Raw genomic sequence first — 18,789 nt, 5'->3', positions numbered from 1 at the left:
AAGTTGTTTACTAAGGCTGGGGTGTGTCCAGTCCTGTTCCTTTTAATAATTGTCCTTATTTTCAGTATTTTAGTTGTTTAAGGATACTCTAAACTAACTTGTGTATGGGGAGTTTCTTTATCAGTTTAGCCTTGATTTTAGGAAAGTTTGAGTCAGTTGAGTACTCTCCAAACAAAGTTTGTGGCTGGAGAGTCCTAAATTGATTTGTTTTGTTCTTTTCAAGTCTTTATTTAAAATTTGTCAGATGTATAGCCTCCCACGACTTGGTTAATGAATGAAGAATATTTTTACTCGGGTGGATTCTCAGGTGGCTCAGTGGATTCTGAGTGTTGTTCACTACTGTGAATTCCTGATCCTTTATTTCGGGCACTTATCACTACCAACTGATCAGGTCAAATATTAGACTGATCCATATGAATTTAGTAGTCAAGGATAGTCTATTCTAGTCTTCTCAAAGTAGAGAATTGGTCCCACATTGGATTTGGTTTCCTTATTCGTTTGCTCTTTTATTCATTCCTTTTAGGATTAGGAATAAGTAGGGGGTTATAAAACAAGTTGCAGGCTACTTTTGTCATCAGTTATTAAGAATTGGATAAAGTTGTTTTGGTTGCTTGTGGAGTTGTGGGTAATACATGGTGTTGGCTGTGGTCTACTTCAATCAAAAGGGGTTATTCTTCAGAAAATTCATATTTTACTCGGAATTTCAAGATGTGTATGTTCAGTGTATTTTGGTGTCATTTGAAAGGTATTACCTTTACAATGTGACAAAGATCTTGCTATTTCAAGCTGTAGCAGGGGTTTTATTTTTGGAACTTTAATTTCCCGAGGGGTTGAATTTATTTTAATCTTATGAGTTTCTTTCTTTACTTGGGAAATGCTGATAGAAGTTACCGAATTTGTAATTGAAGTCGAAATAAAATGTTTCAGCCTCCGATTCAAAATCTAGACAATGGAGGAGGGAGATTCTACTAGAGCAGGATTATTGGGACGTAAAATTGGGATTGAGCTGCTGCTTAGGAATAAGATTCTTCAAGTCATTATTGAGGGTGACTCAGTAATGTCATTCAATGGATTGAGGTTAGCAGTGAAGAGCCATGGAGCTACACTTATTTTAATTAGATACATTAGACTTTTAACATTTCAATGGCAATTTCGTTTTCAATGGGGCCCAAGAAGTGCAAATAAGATGGTGGATGATCTAGCTAACCAAGGGGTTGTCTGCCCTAGATTATGTTTTGGGGAAGCCATTCCTTTATGACTCCATACGGTTTTGTATTGAGTCCTTAGTCTGGGTTGATATCTGTACCCCTTGTTATTTTTGTATTATTTGATTGTTTTCTTTCCATTTTATATAAATAAATTGTTACTCATTCCCATTTCCCCCTCCCCAAAGAAAAGAAAAAAAACAAAGAAGAAAACAATGATTGTACTTCAAAGGATACCTCATGCTGAGCCTCCTGTACAGCAAGAGGGGCCTAATCCTACAATTGATGACGTTGGGAAGGGATTTTAAAAAAGAGAAATGGGCTAGGGATATCTCAGGCTCCTATCTGAATCAGTAGTTGGAATTGAATCATAGTAAGGAAGAAATGGTACAACCAGATAAAAAGGAGCCAATGGAGAATATTTCTATGCCACACTCAATCTGAATCTGAAGTGTTCTGTGAAATAGTAAATGATTGATGGAGAATACTTCTATTTCACACACAATTTGAAGTGTTGTCTGCATTAGTTAGTGATAGCTGATAGGTTATTACAATTGTAAGGAAGAAACGGTACAACCAGATAAGAACAATTTATCCCGAGCACAATTGTAAAAAGGGTAACTGATACAAAATGTCAAACAAAGAAGAAAATGAGTATCCAGCACTACTAATAAGAACAACTGAATATATTGTGGTTATCTCAGTGCTATGCCTGTCTTTAGAACTTCCTCCCTGTTGTAATATGGGTACAAGGGTAGAATGGTCTTATAGGGGTATTTTGGTCTTGTACTCTTTCTAGAATATTCTTCTTCATATTATAAATCAAGTGGGATGTGTGTCTCATTGACACAAGTCATTCTCCCAATTCCCAAGATTGATTTCATCATGGTATCCAGAGCCAAGAGAAATCGACCTAGGGATTCGAGCTATCATGTTTGAGAACACAATCACTGCCGCCGCCATTCTTTGCTAGATCATAGTGCCACTACCACCGTAGCTCCACCACTTCCGCCTCTCTCTCTCCTCTTGGCTCACCCTCTCTCTCACGTGAATCTCTCTCTCTCTCTCATGAGACACTGCCACCACCGCCGCTACCCACCTTCACCACCACCACCCTTCTACCTCCCTCACCACCACTTCCGCCACCTCGCACTCCCCTTTCTCGTTTTTCTTGGGGGTCGCCTCCTCTTTCCCTTGGTGGTGAGTTTATCCCACCAGGGTCCTTTTTCTCACCATTATGATCTAAATCTCCCTTTCTTTTTTTTTGGAGATTTCCTGACAACCATCAGACATGTCGGACGAAGAAAACTCCACTATTTCCTCTGGACAGGGAGGATTCTTTGTGCATCGTGAGAGGGATTTTCCATCATTCCAGATTAACTCTGTCAAACTTGGCGGGAACAATTACCTCATGTGGTTAAGATCTGTTTCTCTTGCTATGGGTTCTCATGGTTTAACTAGCCATTTGACTAGCACTTTTGTTCGTCCTCCTACTGCTGGTAAGGCTCAAGATAAATGGGGCATTGATGAGTGTCTAGTGATGTCCTTTCTTCTCAGTTCTATTGATCCTTCCATCTCGCAGAGTTATCTTCTTCTGGAGAATGTTGTTGTTGTGCGAAGTATTGCCAAAGAAACCTATTCTAAGGTTGGTAATGCTACCCAGTGTTATGAACTCCGTCGGAAAATTCATACTATGGAACTGAAGGATCTTACTCTCAGCCGGTACTACAATACCATGCGGGGTATTTGGCAAACATTGGATTTTTATGGGAAATTTTCAGCTATTCTAGGGTGACGCTATGGCCTATCGCAAGTGGGAAGAGAACCTTCGGGTTTATGATTTTTGGCCAGGCTGAATATGGAGTATGACCAGATTCGTTCCCATGTGCTTAATAGGGATCCATTCCCTTCTCTGGAACAAGCTTATGCCATCGTAGCTTCTGAGGAGAGCTGGCGGGCTGCCATGGTTCATCTCCCACCTGTAGAGCGTGCTGCTCTTTACACTACCCCTATCTCTAGGTCTGCCAAGGTGGTTTCGGCTCATACTTCTGGATCTATTCGTGGTCCTGCTACATCTGGTAAACCTCCAGTAAAATGTGATTATTGTGGCAAGGAGCGTCATACCAAGGATCGGTGTTGGAAGCTACATGGTCGCCCACCGGAGTCTCGTGGGTGCGGTTAGCCACGGTCTAGAGGCAATGCTGCCCATTAGTCTGTTACTGAGGACGATTCTTCTGATGAGCTGACCAACCTTCGTCATTTGATGTCTAGACTGGAAACTCGGACTTCAGCATCTTCAGCCCATGCCAGTGTTGCCTCTGCCACTATTGCCTCTTCCCCTGATGGTCCTGCACCTCCTACTTAAGGTATTTGGTTTTATGGTCATAGCTCCTCTGTTAACCTAGTTCCATGGATTATTGACTCTGGAGCGACAGATCACATGACTGGTTCCCCTTCATATTTTTCCCATTATTCTCCATTGGCTGGTCATAATGAAGTCAGGGTACCTAATGGTTCTTGTTCTCCTTTCCTTTCATTGTCTTTCATTCTTCATGTTCCAATTTTTTGTACTAATCTGTTATCTATTAGTAGTATTACTCGTGAACTGAATTGCAAGGTCATTTTGTCCCCTTCTCATTGTGTGTTTCAAGACTTGGAAACGGGCAGTACGATTGCATGTGGTAAGATGGAAGGTGGCATGTACCTGTTAGAGCAGCCTCCTACTGCACCATCTACTGTGGCTTCTCTCCCAGGAACTTCTTCTAAAGCAGTTGCTGATTTGCACACTTGGCATCGTCAATTGGGACACCCCCCTTCAAGAACTCTTTCTAGTTTATTTCCTAGTTTTTCTAAGTCTTGTAATTTGAACAATTTTCACTGTGATGCTTGCATTCTTGCAAAGCAAACCAGACAGACCTATCCTGTTTCTGATAAACGTAGCTTAGTTCCTTTCAGTTTAATTCATTCTGATGTGTGGGCCCCTGCCCGTATGGTTTCATCTTTTGATTTTCGTTGGTTTGTGACATTTATAGATTGTTATAGTCGAACTAGATGGGTTTATTTAATGCAACAAAAAAGTGATGTGTTCCATATTTTTCAACATTTTCATAAATGGTTACTACTCAGTTTGATGCCAAAATCAGAATTCTTCGGTTTGATAATGGCACTGAGTACTAGGTTGGGACCTTTCAGTCTTATTTTTCTGCCTATGGGATTATACATCAAATCTCCTGTGTTGATACTCCATCTCAAAATGGGGTAGCAGAGAGGAAAAACCGTCATCTCCTTGAGGTTTTTAGGTTCTTACTTTTTTCTATGAATGTGCCTGTTCGTTTCTGGAGGGATGTTGTTACTTGTTACCATAGTTCGAAAACTCGTTTCGTTTTGGTGTTTCGGGCTGACCAAAATATCCGAAATTTTGGGATATTTCGGTCGAAATTTTGCATTTTTCTTTTATGTTTCGGTAGGCCATTTCGGTGGGTTTAGGCCAAGTTAAGGCCTGAAACTTCATGGAAATCTTATTTTAGGCTATATAAACACATTAAATGTTCGAATTGCAAAAATAGTCACCCAAAGTGATGTTTTGGATTTGCACCATTGATTGGCAATGTACGGCCGAATCCAAATGTATAACTGGTTAATCACACATACACATTGTTTAAGACTTTAAGTACTAGAGGACATAATAAATTAATGATTAATAAGAAATTTAAACAAGTAAATTAACTTGGAAGTTGGAAACATAAAGTGAATGACTCATAAGTCATAACTTAATTCATAATATTAAGTACAATAAGTAAATAACAAATTAAGAAGATGATATCAATATGACAATATCCCCAATAGTCCAATACAAGTCAAGTAGTCATCTAGTGACTCAAATGTTTACAAATATTCTAATAATAATTACTCCGACGTCCAGGATCGACCCCATTCATAGTCCGATGGAGCCGACGTGCATTGTTCTCCGACTATAGGACAAATGAATGCCATGTCATAGTATGGGAGAAGAAACGACCGAGACTAATGAGGAGAAAAAAACCCAAAAAAACCAGAGCTTGTTAAGTCTCAGTCGACCGAGAATAACGAGTTTTGGTATTTATAAAGCTACTTTTGAAAAATGAATCTCGATATCTCGCGAGATTTTGATTTTGTCTCGAGATATCGCAAGATGGTCGACCGAGTTTTTGCATTTTTTTTATTCGAGATTGTGTTTCGTTTCGGTCAGGTCAAGATACTCGAAATATTCGAGATCTCGATCGAGATTTCGTGAGATTTAGTACTATGCTTGTTACCACTGCAACTTTTCTTATTAATCGGATGCCCTCTCGTGTCCTAGATAACAAAAGCCCCTTAGAAACTCTCCTTGGAGCTTTCACTTTTCCTGTTCCTCCAAAAATTTTTGGATGTGTTGCATTTGTTTGCAATCATCAGGTCCATGGGAAATTAGATCCCCGGGATCTCCAGTGTATTTTTCTGGGATACTCTTGATGCAGCACCATGTGCCCACACCCAAAGGAAGAAGAAGAAGAAGAAGAAGCAGCCCTGAAATTAGGGCTTAGTTTGGGAGCCGTAGCTTAGTTTTACATTTTTAGTATTTCCTATACTTAGTTTAATTTCAGCTTATTTGTAAACTTAAATTGAACCGGTTCAAACCATGGTTCAATTTAAGTAATTTAATTGTCTTTTATTTTAAGTTATTAGGGACAAATAGGTCTTTTTATCTTTATGTTTTAAGTAGTTTTATTAGGTCCCAATCCTTCCACGATTTGAGTGAGGGAAGTGTTTAGATTGTATTAGGAATTGGCTATTAGCCTTTTATTATAAATATTAAATCGTGGGAGGCTCCCCTACAGTTTATGAATTAAAAAAAAATCGTGTTTGCTGCCTTTGTTGCTACTGTTGCTCCTTGAGAGTGTTTATCCTTGTGGTTCTATCAAGGTGGAAAGGGTAGGTGGATCTCCTACGACTCCTTGCGCCGTGACGGCCGGGAGGATCCCTAAGTTTGAAGGTGGTTCTATCCTTCCAAGTTCTCAGTTGCCGCCATTGAAGGACCTGATATTCTAGTAAGTGATTTAGTATTTTAGTGATTCCCTTCTTCTCCTAATCTTCTACAGCCCACCCTACAGCCCCCCTTTTATTTTATTTGAATTTCCCCAAAACCCTAGATCTTCTTAACTCCAGCCAGCCTTCATCCTTCATCAGATTCAGCCCAAATTCAGACCACAGCTCCCTCTCCACACCCCTTACACTCGACCTTAAGCTCTGCCCCATTCCCCCATCTTAAACCCTAATTTCCCCCCAACTTCATTAAACCCAAAAACCCTAGAGTTTTCAGAACTAACACTTCCAGCCCTCACCTAGGCCTTATACCTTGGTCGAGTATGAGTTCCCTACCAGTACAAAACTCGATCCAAACCTCCCCCTTTAGATCCCACATTAAACCCTAGTTTCTCCTATTTTCCCTGTTTCCCAAAACCCGAAACCCTAACCCTAAATTTTCTGAAATTTAAAACCTTACTCAAACCTATCCAAACCTAGCTCATTAAACTCCCTAAAACCTGCCTAGTTTTATCATATAAACGATCTTCTCATTACCCCATCCTAACCCTATAAATCGACCTAAAACCTTAATTTTGCCCATTCAAACCAGCAGCCTCCTTTTAGATCATGTTGCTTGGCCTCTAGTAGGATCCTTCTCCTATCTAGGGCTACATTAACTCTGCTACCCAAAAGGGTTATAAACGTTATCATCCTTCTTCCCGAAAAGTTTTGTGTACATGGATGTTGTTTTTCAGTAATCTGTCCCCGTCTACCCTGTCCCTCTTCAGGGGGAATCTGTTCAAAATGAAGAGGTCCTTCAGTGTATTCCTCCTATAGGGCTGCCATGGGAAGAAGAGGAAGTTCTTGAGGATGGGGTTACTAGTCAGGGTCAAGATCAAAGCCAAAGTGTGGTCCCTATTCGGGGAGAGAATTCTGTGGTTCCTATTCAGGGGGAGACTCCTGTGCCAGTGGAAGCCACAGTTCAGCCAGTACAGGAAAATAAGGTTCAGGGAGATGAGCCAATTAAAGTGTTCGCCAGGAAAAGGAAACAAGAGCAGCACAGGCCTACTACCATCTCTCCTACTCAATTGACTGAAACGATTCTAGGTCCTATTGACCTTGTTCCTTCTGGTAAGCAACTCTCTACTCCTCTTAGTGATCCTACTTTGGACCTTCCTATTGTTATTAGGAAAGGTAAACATAGTTGTACTCAGCATCCTATATCTAATGTGATCTCCTATGACTCTTTGTCTCCTAGTTTCCAGACCTTTCTTGCTTCTTTATCCTCTGTTTCTATCCCTAACTCTTGGCAGGAGGTAGTGGCACACTCGGACTGGAAAGAAGCTATGTAGGAAGAGATGAGAGCCCTAGGTAAAAATAACACATGGAATTTGGTTCAGCTACCACCTGGAAAAGAGAGTTGTAGGGTGTAAATGGGTTTTTGCAATAAAACATAAAGCTGATGGAAGCATTGAGAGATATAAAGCCAGGCTTGTTGCTAGAGGCTTTATCCAAACGTATGGGATTGATTATTAGGAGACGTTTGCTCCGGTGGCCAAGATGAATACTGTGAGAGTGCTCATGTCTTATGCAGTGAATCAGGGATGGGACTTGTTTCAGCTTGATGGTAAAAATGCATTCTTGCATGGTGAATTGGCTGAAGAAGTCTACATGGACATTCCACTAGGTTTTGATTCTCAAAAGACTCAGGGAAAGGTGTGCAAGCTCAATCGAGCTCTATATGGGTTATAGCAATCCCCTCGGGCATGGTTTTGTAGGTTCCACAAAGCAATGGTCTCCATTGGGTTCAAGCAAAGCAATGCAGATCACACATTGTTCATTAAGAGGACTACCACACATGTGACTATGTTAATTGTGTACGTGGGTGACATAGTTATCATAGGGAGTAGCTAGGAGGAGATTGAGTTGTTGAAAAAAATTTTGGGCACTGAGTTTGAGATCAAAGATCTGGGTAAACTTAGGTACTTTTTGGGTATTGAGGTTGCCTATTCTAACAAAGGAATCTCTCTATCTCGAAGGAAGTACACCACGGATCTATTAACTGAGACGGGTATGCTGGGATGTAAGCCAGCTGAAACCCCTGTTGAACCAAACTATCATCTCCGGTCAAAAGAAGGAGAACAAGTAAATAGGGAGCAATACCAGAGATTGGTGGGAAGACTTATTTACCTGTCTCACACTCGTCTAGATATTGCCTTTGCAGTAAGTCTGGTAAGCCAGTACATGCATGATCCTTACTCTACCCATTTGGATGTTGTTTACAAAATTTTAAGAAATTCGAAGGCTGCACCTGGGAATGGGATTTTGGTTTCTCCTCATGGTCACATGAAAGTTGAAACATATACAAATGCTGATTGGGCTGGGTCTCCTGACGATAGGCGTTCTACTTCTGGCTACTGCACTTACGTGGGAGGAAATCTTGTCACTTGGAGAAGTAAGAAACAAGCAGTTGTGGCTCGTACAGTGCAGAGGCTGAGTTTCGGGCTATGACCCAGGGTATTTGTGAGGTTCTTTGGCTCCAAGGGTTGTTGCAAGATCTTGGAATTCATGTTGAGATGCCAATGCGATTGTACTTTGATAGTAAGTCTGCAATCAACATTGCTCATAATCTTGTTCATCATGATCGAACAAAGCATGTGGAGATAGACCGCAAATGTGCATTACTTTTGTTCCTTCGGATGATCAGCTTGCTGATATTCTTACCAAGGGTTTAAGTACTAAGTAATTTAGTTCTATTGTTAGCAAGTTGGGTATGACTAATATCCATGCACCAACTTGAGGGGGAGTGTTGTAATATGGGTACAAGGGTAGAATTCTCTTATAGGGGTATTTTTGGTCTTGTACTCTTCTAGAATATTCTTCTTCATATTATAAATAAAGTGGGCTGTGTGTGTCATTGACACAAGTCATTCTCCCAATTCCCAAGATTGATTTCATCACTCCCCCCTCCCCCATGTTATAATTTCCTCAATTGTGATCAGTTTGTAAAGTGGCAATTCTTGCATGTGAATTTGTTCAATCAGGTTGATATAAAAATGTTCATTATTTTTTTTTGTTTGGAAACTATCTCTGATTTAGAGATGCTGAAGATCATATATCTTGGCTTCTTCAACATGGATACCATGAAAAAGCACTAGCCGCTATCGAAGCAGAACAGGGACGGACTGAGCTTCTTGATGAGGTATGATGAATGTATTGTTTCAATTTGCTCTGTGGTTTGAATGTATGTAAAGTTTTTTTCACTTGATTGGTGTCGTTGCTTCATTGTATTTCTCTTTTCCAATTAACTGGTTCTTAATTAAAAAATTAAAACTAAAAGACAGTGATTGTGTGACTGAAGTTGCACCTTTCAAGAAATGATTGGTTGATGTCATCCCTCATGTCATGATAAAGAATTAGTTCTAATTCCTTCAATATTGACATAAGCCAGTTGATGCCATCAGTAATAATGTAATATAATCATGATGATTTACTTTTACTGGATGAATATCAACCAATATTTACTTCTATCTTCTCTTTCTAGGGCCATTATTTCGTAATTTCTAGTGGTAGTTACTCTTCATAAGTTCTGCTGGTACTTTGTAATGGATAGATAATTCAACACCTGCCCGCTCCTAGGGGGACTCGATACCGTGACCCCTGCCTGCTCTGATACCATGTTGAATTCCTTGAATACTGGCTTGAGTCAGAGTGACTACAGCCATCTTTATTTATAATGTAAAGAAGAACATTCTAGAATAGGTACAAGGACATAATTACCCTTGAAACCATATTATAGTAGTCCACTAGTATGGTTATGGACGTAGTTCGTCTTTTAGTATTAATACATGTGTTTTTCTATTTGATTACTGAAAGAAAGCTTATAAACTACTTGTCCACCTTTTTTATTGTAATACTTCTACTGTAATGATTTCCTAGGAATTTCGTGAATGCTTCTTTTTTAGGATTAGCATCACTTTCCATATTATTTAAGGAAAACGATGGGCACGCTGTCGTATCATATGCCCACTCACACACTGTCTCCTCCCTAACATGTGGGTTCCCTGCCCCCTCCCGTGCTCCCATTGGCTTGGCGTGGGAGATTCATCCCACACTGGAAGCATGGTTGATCCCCTGCCCTATTATTTATAATTAATCCCTCAAGAAAATCAAAATTATTTATGAGATAACCTCCTTATAAATATTTAGATATTAGCTCTCATTCATAACTAATTTTCCTTATATGCAATAGGGTTGGACTTAGACTTCTCTTCATTTTACCTTTCCCCTAACTCCCTAAGTATATTTCCCTCTTATTTAGCTAATCAAACAATTTAGAATTTTTTTGTGTATTAGTCATATTAATAAAACATTTAATAAACAATTTTACCAAGATAACACTAGCCGACTCTACTTTAATAAGCAAAGACACAACCTAGAATATTCTTCTAAATAGAAATGACGGTTTCAAAAGAAGAAGAAGAAGGAGAGAGAGAGAGAGAGAGAGGACTTATCTCCATTTTAGGACTGATGATTCCCTTTACCATGCTGTCTAACGTACTGCCCGGTTTCAACTTTGAGTTCCCTGTTGCCTTCAAACAGTCAAAACATCTGTATCTTATCCGGAAGTGGTTTCTGGTTTCTACACTTCTCTCTCAAGCCGGCAGAGGTTGATGGTGACTTTGCTACCCACATATGCGAATCCAAGAACCCCCTTACTTAATTCCATGAATATTATCATCTTACGTTTTTGGTATATTTCAATAGCATGTTATTGAATTGGTTGAATGCAACTTGAATTTGTTATGTTGTGTTTGTCACAATATATTTCCTAGTAATTTGTTGAATACTTTTTCTCCCTTGTATTATCTTATCTTTTTTGGTACGCTTTTCCAGCTTAGTTAATTCTGTAAATATCACCACCTTAGAATCATGTACTATATATGTGGGACATTGCATCTTAGCCTAAGATTTTTTGTTGAGGTGTTTATTTTTCTTTAATGTTCAGGTGGGTATACGATATCTTGATCATTTGATTTTGGAAAGGAAATATGCTGAAGCTGCATCTTTGTGTCCCAAGTTATTACGTGGATCTGCTTCTGCATGGGAGAGGTAGGTAAATGGCCCTGGTTATTATATTTCTACACATTTCTTGTTATTAATTAGATTTTATTTTCTATCACAGATGGGTTTTCCACTTTGCTCATGTCCGCCAACTTCCTGTGTTGGTTCCATACATACCAACAGAAAACCCCAGATTGCGTGATACTGCTTATGAGGTCTGTAATTCAAAAATGAGTGTATGCTGATCTAATCAGTCTCTTAGAATATACACTCGGTTGCCAATATACGAATGATTCAAAATTGCAAGATCGTATGTTCTGCTGCAGGTGACTCTTGTAGCCCTTGCAACAAATCCATCTTTCCACAAGGATCTCTTGTCAACTGTTAAATCCTGGCCACCAGCAATATATTCTGCTTTGCCTGTCATATCAGCAATAGAACCTCAGCTTAATACTTCATCTATAACTGACACACTCAAAGAGGTCAAGATTTGTCATTTGTTATGTCTTTTTGTTTGCATTGTTCTATGCATAGTTCTGTCTCGTATTGACAGCCCTTTCCATTTCAGGCATTGGCTGAGTTGTATGTAACCACTGCACAATATGAGAGAGCGCTAGCATTGTATGCTGATGTAAGTTTTCTAAAGGCAAAATGAGTTCTCACACATGGCTATACAGCCAAACAGAGTCACACACAGTCACATATCATAGACAAAGCATGCCTGGGTGAACATTTCGTGCCTTGATTTTGAATTGGGTATTTGTTTTATTTTTTCAGCTTATGAAGCCTGAAATTTTCAACTTCATCGAAAAACATAACTTACATGATGCCATTCATGACAAGGTATGGTAAAATAAGATGAGATCAAAATTTTTGTGAAGTCACTTAGCAATTCAGTTTGGTGTGTGACAAGGTTAAAAAGGAAAATAAGCTATTGATTATTTTTTAGGAATTTTAAAAGATATGACAACCTAAGCTATTGATTTTACTTCTTATTACCAAAGTCATGTGTCAATGTGAAGTCATTAAATTTGTTGGCATGCTTTTGACTTAGATGAGAGTTTGTTTTTTAAGCATTTTTGACTTATTCCCATCTTTTTGCTGATTATGTTGTCCTATCAACTTCATATCCTATGTACTGCGATTTTCCAAACAAAAGGAATGTCCTAGAGTATGTTGTACGCCCTTTAATGTGTAATAATGAAACTTATCCTCTGGGTTCTGCCCTCGTATTTGTGATATATGAATTTGGAAATTATAAAGCTCTCTTCCTGGTCTGGTCTTTTTTGCAGGTTGTGCAACTGATGGTATTGAACTGTAAATGTGCGGTCTTGTTACTGATCCAACACAAGGATTTGATTGCTCCATCTGAAGTAGTTTCACAAATCTTGGATGCCAGTGATAATTGTGATTCAAGATATTTCTTGCACTTGTATCTGCATTCACTATTTGAAATTGATCCACATGCTGGGAGGGACTCCCACGACATGCAGGTATATTATAGATGGTATACTGGTGATGTAGAAAAGACACAGTCTAGTTGGGTATAATGTTCTGCTAGCAAGCACCTAGTTTCAACTTTTTTGGATTGCCTAAGTTTTGTAATTGAAGCTCTTTGTAGGTTAAAGATCTTTTTATCAACATTTTATATTCAATGTTGATTGAGCTTTGATGAACAAACTCATCTTATCATGTGGAAAAGAAAGTTTCTATTTCATCCTGAATTAGATTTTCCTTTTGATTTGGGAGTCAGAATGTGTTGTAGTCTGGATTAAATACGGAAGTTCAGATCCACCCCCCCCCCCCCCAATTTCTATCATTTCTTATATTCTTTGTCTTATGTTCCGGGCAACATTTCAAATCTGACCAGGAAACAGACCTGAAATTTGCGTTTTGTTATACTACTTCAACCCTGTGGTTGAAGTAGTCAAAGTAATTTGACAAAACTGGGAGAACCATGGGCCTTTATATGCCCAAATAGAGCCTGAGACCTTGTTCTTTGAGCTGCAGCCCTTTGGGTAGGCCTCTATAACTTGTCATGCTTATCCAACCAGGTTATAGCCATAGCCACTGCATCAGCTGGTCTTAAAGGACTTTTGGTGAATATTTAATCCAAACAGAAGGGATTCCCGGGTGATGATCCATATAGTCTGACTGTCCTGGTTGGTGCGTTTAAGAAATGCTGCTTCTAGTGTTTCTCATTCATAATGCTTTAATCTGTTGCCACTTTGCCCGTACGTTGAACTGTTTTTGATTTAATCATCTTTTAGGTAAATGAGGAAGGTTGCCCACTTTTTGCACTAGTTTGAGTTTAATCATCCGTTTTGTATCCCCTCCCTCCCTCCCGCCCTCCTCGTCTCCCCTCTTTATCTTCACACTTCCTTGAACTGTATTTAATTATCTGAACAATTTCTGCTGAATTCTTATTCATATTGACATATCTATTGAATACTATATGTTTGTTTTTTCCCTTTATAGGTAGAGCTCTATGCAGATTATGATCCAAAGATGCTTCTTCCTTTTCTTCGTAGTAGTCAGCATTACACGCTTGAAAAGGTTTGAATTGTAATTAGGTAGTATTATGATGATTCTTTTTAACACTTTGTGATAATTAAATAACATCCAAAGATTATGTTCAGGCATATGACACTTGCATCAAAAAAAATCTTTTGAGAGAGCAGGTGTTCATCCTTGGGAGGATGGGAAATTCAAGGCAAGCCCTTGCTGTTATCATAAACGAATTGGAGGATATAAGAGAGGTAATATTGTCTCTTTTCAGCTATTCTAATTTTGAAAGAGTTTTTTCTTTGGAATAGACCTTCATTTCCTATTAAATAATTGAAATCCAGGATTGACCCATGAAGCTTTGTGACTGTCACAGGCTATTGAATTTGTGGCCATGCAGCATGATGATGAGCTTTGGGAAGAACTAATTAAACAGTGTCTCCACAAACCTGAAATGGTAAATGATAAAAATTCATTTTCAGTGTGAAGAATATGGACAAATAGACTTGTTCTATACAAATCCTCACTGCACTGTTTTTCATTTATTTATTTTTGATTCCGTTGATGTTTCCAACAATTGGCAGGTGAGTATGTTGTTGGAGCATACTGTTGGTCATCTTGATCCACTTTATATTGTAAAAATGGTGCCGAATGGCTTGAGAATACCCCGGTCAGTATAGTCTTTATTTGCTTGCATTGTGATTTGTACATATAATTTGGCAGTTTTAATTTCTATTTATTTAATAAATATATTCCAAGTGGAATTCTTTGCTGGCAAATGGATTATCTATGTTTAGTTTAATTTAATTTTATCTATTTTTTTTTGACTCCTCTGGCAGTGTGACTTGGTAGTGTCTGTATTTTTATCTTATTGTTTTTGGTTTTGGGAATTTTTGTGGTTGAGGTTCATAAAGGTAAGGACCCATTAATTTGTTAGATTTTCCTATTGATAGATTGGACAGAGATGGTTAGATTTTTATTGTTATAACCTCATGGGATGATAGATTCTGGTGGGCCTTTTGTTGATAAAAAAGTTCTTAAATGCTCTTTCCAAACGCATTGGCCTAATTTTTTCGAAAAAAAGAAGTATAATTTTAAGATGGTAGAGGGTTCTCTGAGCAAGCGGCATAGAGGAGTGAACCAATTAGATGCGGCTGAATGGTGTCGTATATAGGAGAGCAGCAAGGTCCTTTCTTGTGTCTTGTGAGGAGAGTGAGAGAGAGGATTTATTTGAAAAAACTGCCATTATTCTACCATTTTAGGGATTTTCTTCCAGGTCTACTATTTTAGAAAACTAGCGAGACTAGGATGAGTGAGTTCAAATGATAAACCACAGCCCTTCATACTTTTGGAGACATAATTTGACATCACTGGAAGATTGCAGTACTGGGTTGGATTCAGTTAGATCAGGCTGAGATAAGTTGGGATGTCTAGGGTACAACAGTTATGAACTTCAATAAATAACTAGATTCACCATGATAATTCCATTTTTTAAAACAAGCTGTCTTGTGCTACTATCTAGAGTCTAAAGTTGAATTTCCATATCCTGTGGGTCTCATTTCTCCTAGTGCGTTCTAAGAATCGCTTCTCTCCAGAGAATCACTGATTTTATATTCATTGAACTAATATGCACTCTGACCATGGAGTTGCTTTGCCCTCACTTCTTAAAGTTTCTTTTTTGGTTTCAAGACCTTCTGAAATCCCTTAAGTTCCCATTGTTTATGCACTGCCAACTTTTCTCATAACTCTGTGGCCCTTACAGGAATAAATAAAGGAATGCTTGTAAATTGTAATTGGCATTCTCACAGTATTTTTGTTGAATTTTCAATTTATGCATCCTAGTTGTAATTTTTTTTGTTTCATTCATTTCCTAAAATTTCTGTTTGAACTGCACATCATGGAAATATTTCTTTTTGCTGCAATCTCATCTGCATTTCTCTGCAGCCTTAGGGATCGATTGGTCAAAATCATCACGGATTACAGGACTGAGACATCTTTGAGACATGGATGCAATGATATTCTCAAGGTATTGTGGGCCATATTGAACATTCTTAATCCCCCTTCCTCCCCCCCCCCCCCCCCCACCCCCCACCCCCCACCCCCAAAAGAAGAAAAAAAAACTGCTTAATTTTCCACCAGAGGTGTTAACTAATGCAATGTTCTCTTTGCAACTGACAGGCAGACTGTGTTAACTTGTTGGTTAAATTTTATAAGGAAGCCAGGCATGCAGTTTTCTTGGGTAGTGGAGAAGAGGAACCTCGAGCAAAAAGGAATGATAATAGAGCAGCTCAGGCCACTGGCAAAGTAGCTGGTATCGGAATATTGGAGCTCAAGTCAAAAACTAGGGGTGGTGGAAGGTGTTGTGTTTGCTTTGATCCCTTCTCCATTCAGAATGTCTCGGTCATTGTATTCTACTGCTGTCACACTTATCATGTTACCTGTCTCATGGATACTACAAATTCTGCCCGTCATAAGAGTGGGTCCCGAGCTACTTTCCAAGAATCTGTATCAAGTAATCATTATAATTATGATGATGATATCGATGATGATGATGTAGATGATACCCAGTCGGGTGCATCTCACTTGCGTTGTATCTTATGTACTACAGCTGCTGGGTGAGTCACATTTGTGAACATTGGTGTTTATTTAATTTTTTGTTCGGGGTGGGGTTGGGAATTGGGTGAGGTGTGCAATTCCTCTCCTGCTTTCTGCCTGAAAGGGTGTTATTTTTTGTATTCTAGTTGATATATGTAGGCTTTCTTTATGTAATGAATGTACAGCATTGTTCTAATAATTTTCCAGCTATGATTTTCTTTTTTTGGGTGTCCAAACTTGAGTTTCTGGATATGATATGGGTAGGGATTTGAGGCTTCTTTTTGGTGGATGAGCTGATTTGGAATTCTTAGTCAATTTGTATGGTTGGAGCAGGGATCTAAAGACCGTGATTGTAGCTTCAGTTGGTCATCACCTATCTCGATATTGACAGTTGAAGCTGCCTGATATTATCCTGATGTTTTTGGGAAGATTGGTGGTAATCAATATGGGTTAGATGGTTCTTGGCTGATCTCAATATGGGACAGCTGATACACCAAACAGATCCCGATCCATGAAACCTTGGGTTGCAGACTAGTTCCATAAGAAGCCTGATCTCTAAACGTTTATAGAATGATATGAAAACAATGGCAAGTGGACTTGGTAAGTTACTAATCCATGGTTTCTACAGTGCGGTGCTCTTATAGGAAAGCAAATTTTGGATGGGGTACTTATAGTCGATGAAGCAATAGGCTCAAGGATAGATGAACTGGTGTTTCTACGTTAAGTACTCTTGTAGAGAGACCACAATCATGCAAGCTGATATTTATTTCTCTATCAAGGTAAATAGAAGTCCAGCAATCTTTAAAGAAGCTCAAGGGGCTTGAGAAAGTTAACCGTCCATTGTCAAATTTGTTTCTTCTGGTGATGGAGCTATGGAAGTGTGTATGGAGCATACTTTTTCCTGAAAGCTGTGCCTAATAAATTTTAAGGATCCAACCAAGCTTTAGTAAAAATGAAGCTTTACTCTCACTTGTGCACTTGCAAGGAAACATGATTTCTTAGATGTGTGACCGGGTGTTCGGGAGCAATGTATCATTTCTGCGAACGATTGCATAAGTGGTCTGACTCTGAAGGGCCTTTAAGACGCAATAGGCCTCAAGTTTTAGAAGAAATTTTTTTAGGGTTATATAGGTATTTCGGTAAGTTACCTGTACAGGGTTCCACGATAGTTCTGTAGCAAGGTTTCTTCTATGTAATTGAATCTAAGAGAGGTATGAGGACAAGCAGCTATAACCCTATTTTCCATTGATAGTGAAACAGATATCATCTCACTGTGGTGTAGGCAATCTTGTTGAACCACATAAATCCTTGTGTGCATTGTGTGATTATTTGTTTGCGATTTTCATTCTTTTCTATATCGTTTAACATGGTGCCAAGAAAGGGATGTTATAGGAAAGAACAAGAGCTGCAAGTGTAAGGATGACTGCAGAAAACTAGTCTCCGATAGACTCATTACCCTTAGATATGCCACTTAAATCTGAAAATCAAGTTGAAGAAACTCCTTTGAATCCCACAGTACTGGTCCCCCTTTTTTAGAATGTTTTAATGTTATTGATATAATCTGGTGCCCTTTCATTTGTGAAACAAAGGCTCCATTTTTTTTGTACGAAGAAGATTTACTGATGAGAATCATGTGTATAGCCAGTGACTTCAAATAAACAAAGATCATCAAGCCACGGAGTGGTGATCGGTCAATCTGTCATACACATGATAGACAGGACCTTCCTTGCCAGGGCATCTGCAATTACATTCATATGCCTTAGAACAAAAAGAAAATAAACAAATACAAAAGCAAAACATAATTCACGAACATCTTCAACAACAACTGCAATATCAAGTGGTGGAACACGGTTTGGATCTTCAATAAAGCTAATAATCTCCTGATTGTCTGATTCAACAAGGAGATTTGTGATTCCTAAGTCACGAGCTTGCATTGTGCTTCTTTAATGGCTAGACCTTCTCCTTGGATTGTAGAGGATAAGACTTGGGAAATAGAGAGCGTCTTTAGAGGATGGGCATTGTGATCCCTAAAAATAACTCCCAGTCCGCCAGCGGTATCTCTTTGAGGATTTGCAGTATCATAATTCACCTTTATAAAATTCAGCGGAGAGGCATTCCACCAATGATTTTCATTGGCACCCGAATTGGTTTGAGAAAGGTTTAGAGAGGTAATAACCGACTGGAATTCTTTTAGTGGTAGATATTACCTCAATTGGAGTCCAAGGAAAGTGGGGAAAGGGAATGAAAATATTTGCAAATTTTTCTTGTAAAATATATTTCACTTTCTAAAGAAAAAAATTGCTTTTTCTTTGCAATCAAAGTATCAAACAACAAAATTGATTATTTTTGTAAAATATATTTACTTTCAAATAAATAT

At 38.7% G+C, this 18,789-nt stretch overlaps 1 protein-coding gene across 1 annotated transcript in view; it reads left to right on the top strand.

Annotated features, from left to right (window-relative positions):
* LOC122651283 (vacuolar protein sorting-associated protein 41 homolog) overlaps window positions 1-16,557 on the top strand; it is a 34,842-nt gene extending 18,285 nt beyond the window's left edge. Inside the window, exons 7-19 of the mRNA XM_043844617.1 lie at window positions 9,348-9,450; window positions 11,257-11,360; window positions 11,434-11,527; window positions 11,639-11,794; window positions 11,881-11,943; window positions 12,090-12,155; window positions 12,605-12,805; window positions 13,791-13,868; window positions 13,952-14,071; window positions 14,194-14,274; window positions 14,402-14,487; window positions 15,762-15,843; window positions 15,996-16,557. Of these exons, the coding sequence (XP_043700552.1) occupies window positions 9,348-9,450; window positions 11,257-11,360; window positions 11,434-11,527; window positions 11,639-11,794; window positions 11,881-11,943; window positions 12,090-12,155; window positions 12,605-12,805; window positions 13,791-13,868; window positions 13,952-14,071; window positions 14,194-14,274; window positions 14,402-14,487; window positions 15,762-15,843; window positions 15,996-16,436 (1,675 nt within the window). The 3' untranslated portion in view covers window positions 16,437-16,557. The remainder of the gene's footprint in view (window positions 1-9,347; window positions 9,451-11,256; window positions 11,361-11,433; window positions 11,528-11,638; window positions 11,795-11,880; window positions 11,944-12,089; window positions 12,156-12,604; window positions 12,806-13,790; window positions 13,869-13,951; window positions 14,072-14,193; window positions 14,275-14,401; window positions 14,488-15,761; window positions 15,844-15,995) is intronic.
* The last annotated feature ends 2,232 nt before the right edge of the window (window positions 16,558-18,789 follow it).

This window comes from Telopea speciosissima, chromosome 2 (genome assembly GCF_018873765.1).
Source record: "Telopea speciosissima isolate NSW1024214 ecotype Mountain lineage chromosome 2, Tspe_v1, whole genome shotgun sequence".
Taxonomy (NCBI): Eukaryota; Viridiplantae; Streptophyta; class Magnoliopsida; order Proteales; family Proteaceae; genus Telopea; species Telopea speciosissima.
Note: the sequence above shows the minus strand (reverse complement) of the source record. Positions and strands in the feature narration are given on the sequence as shown.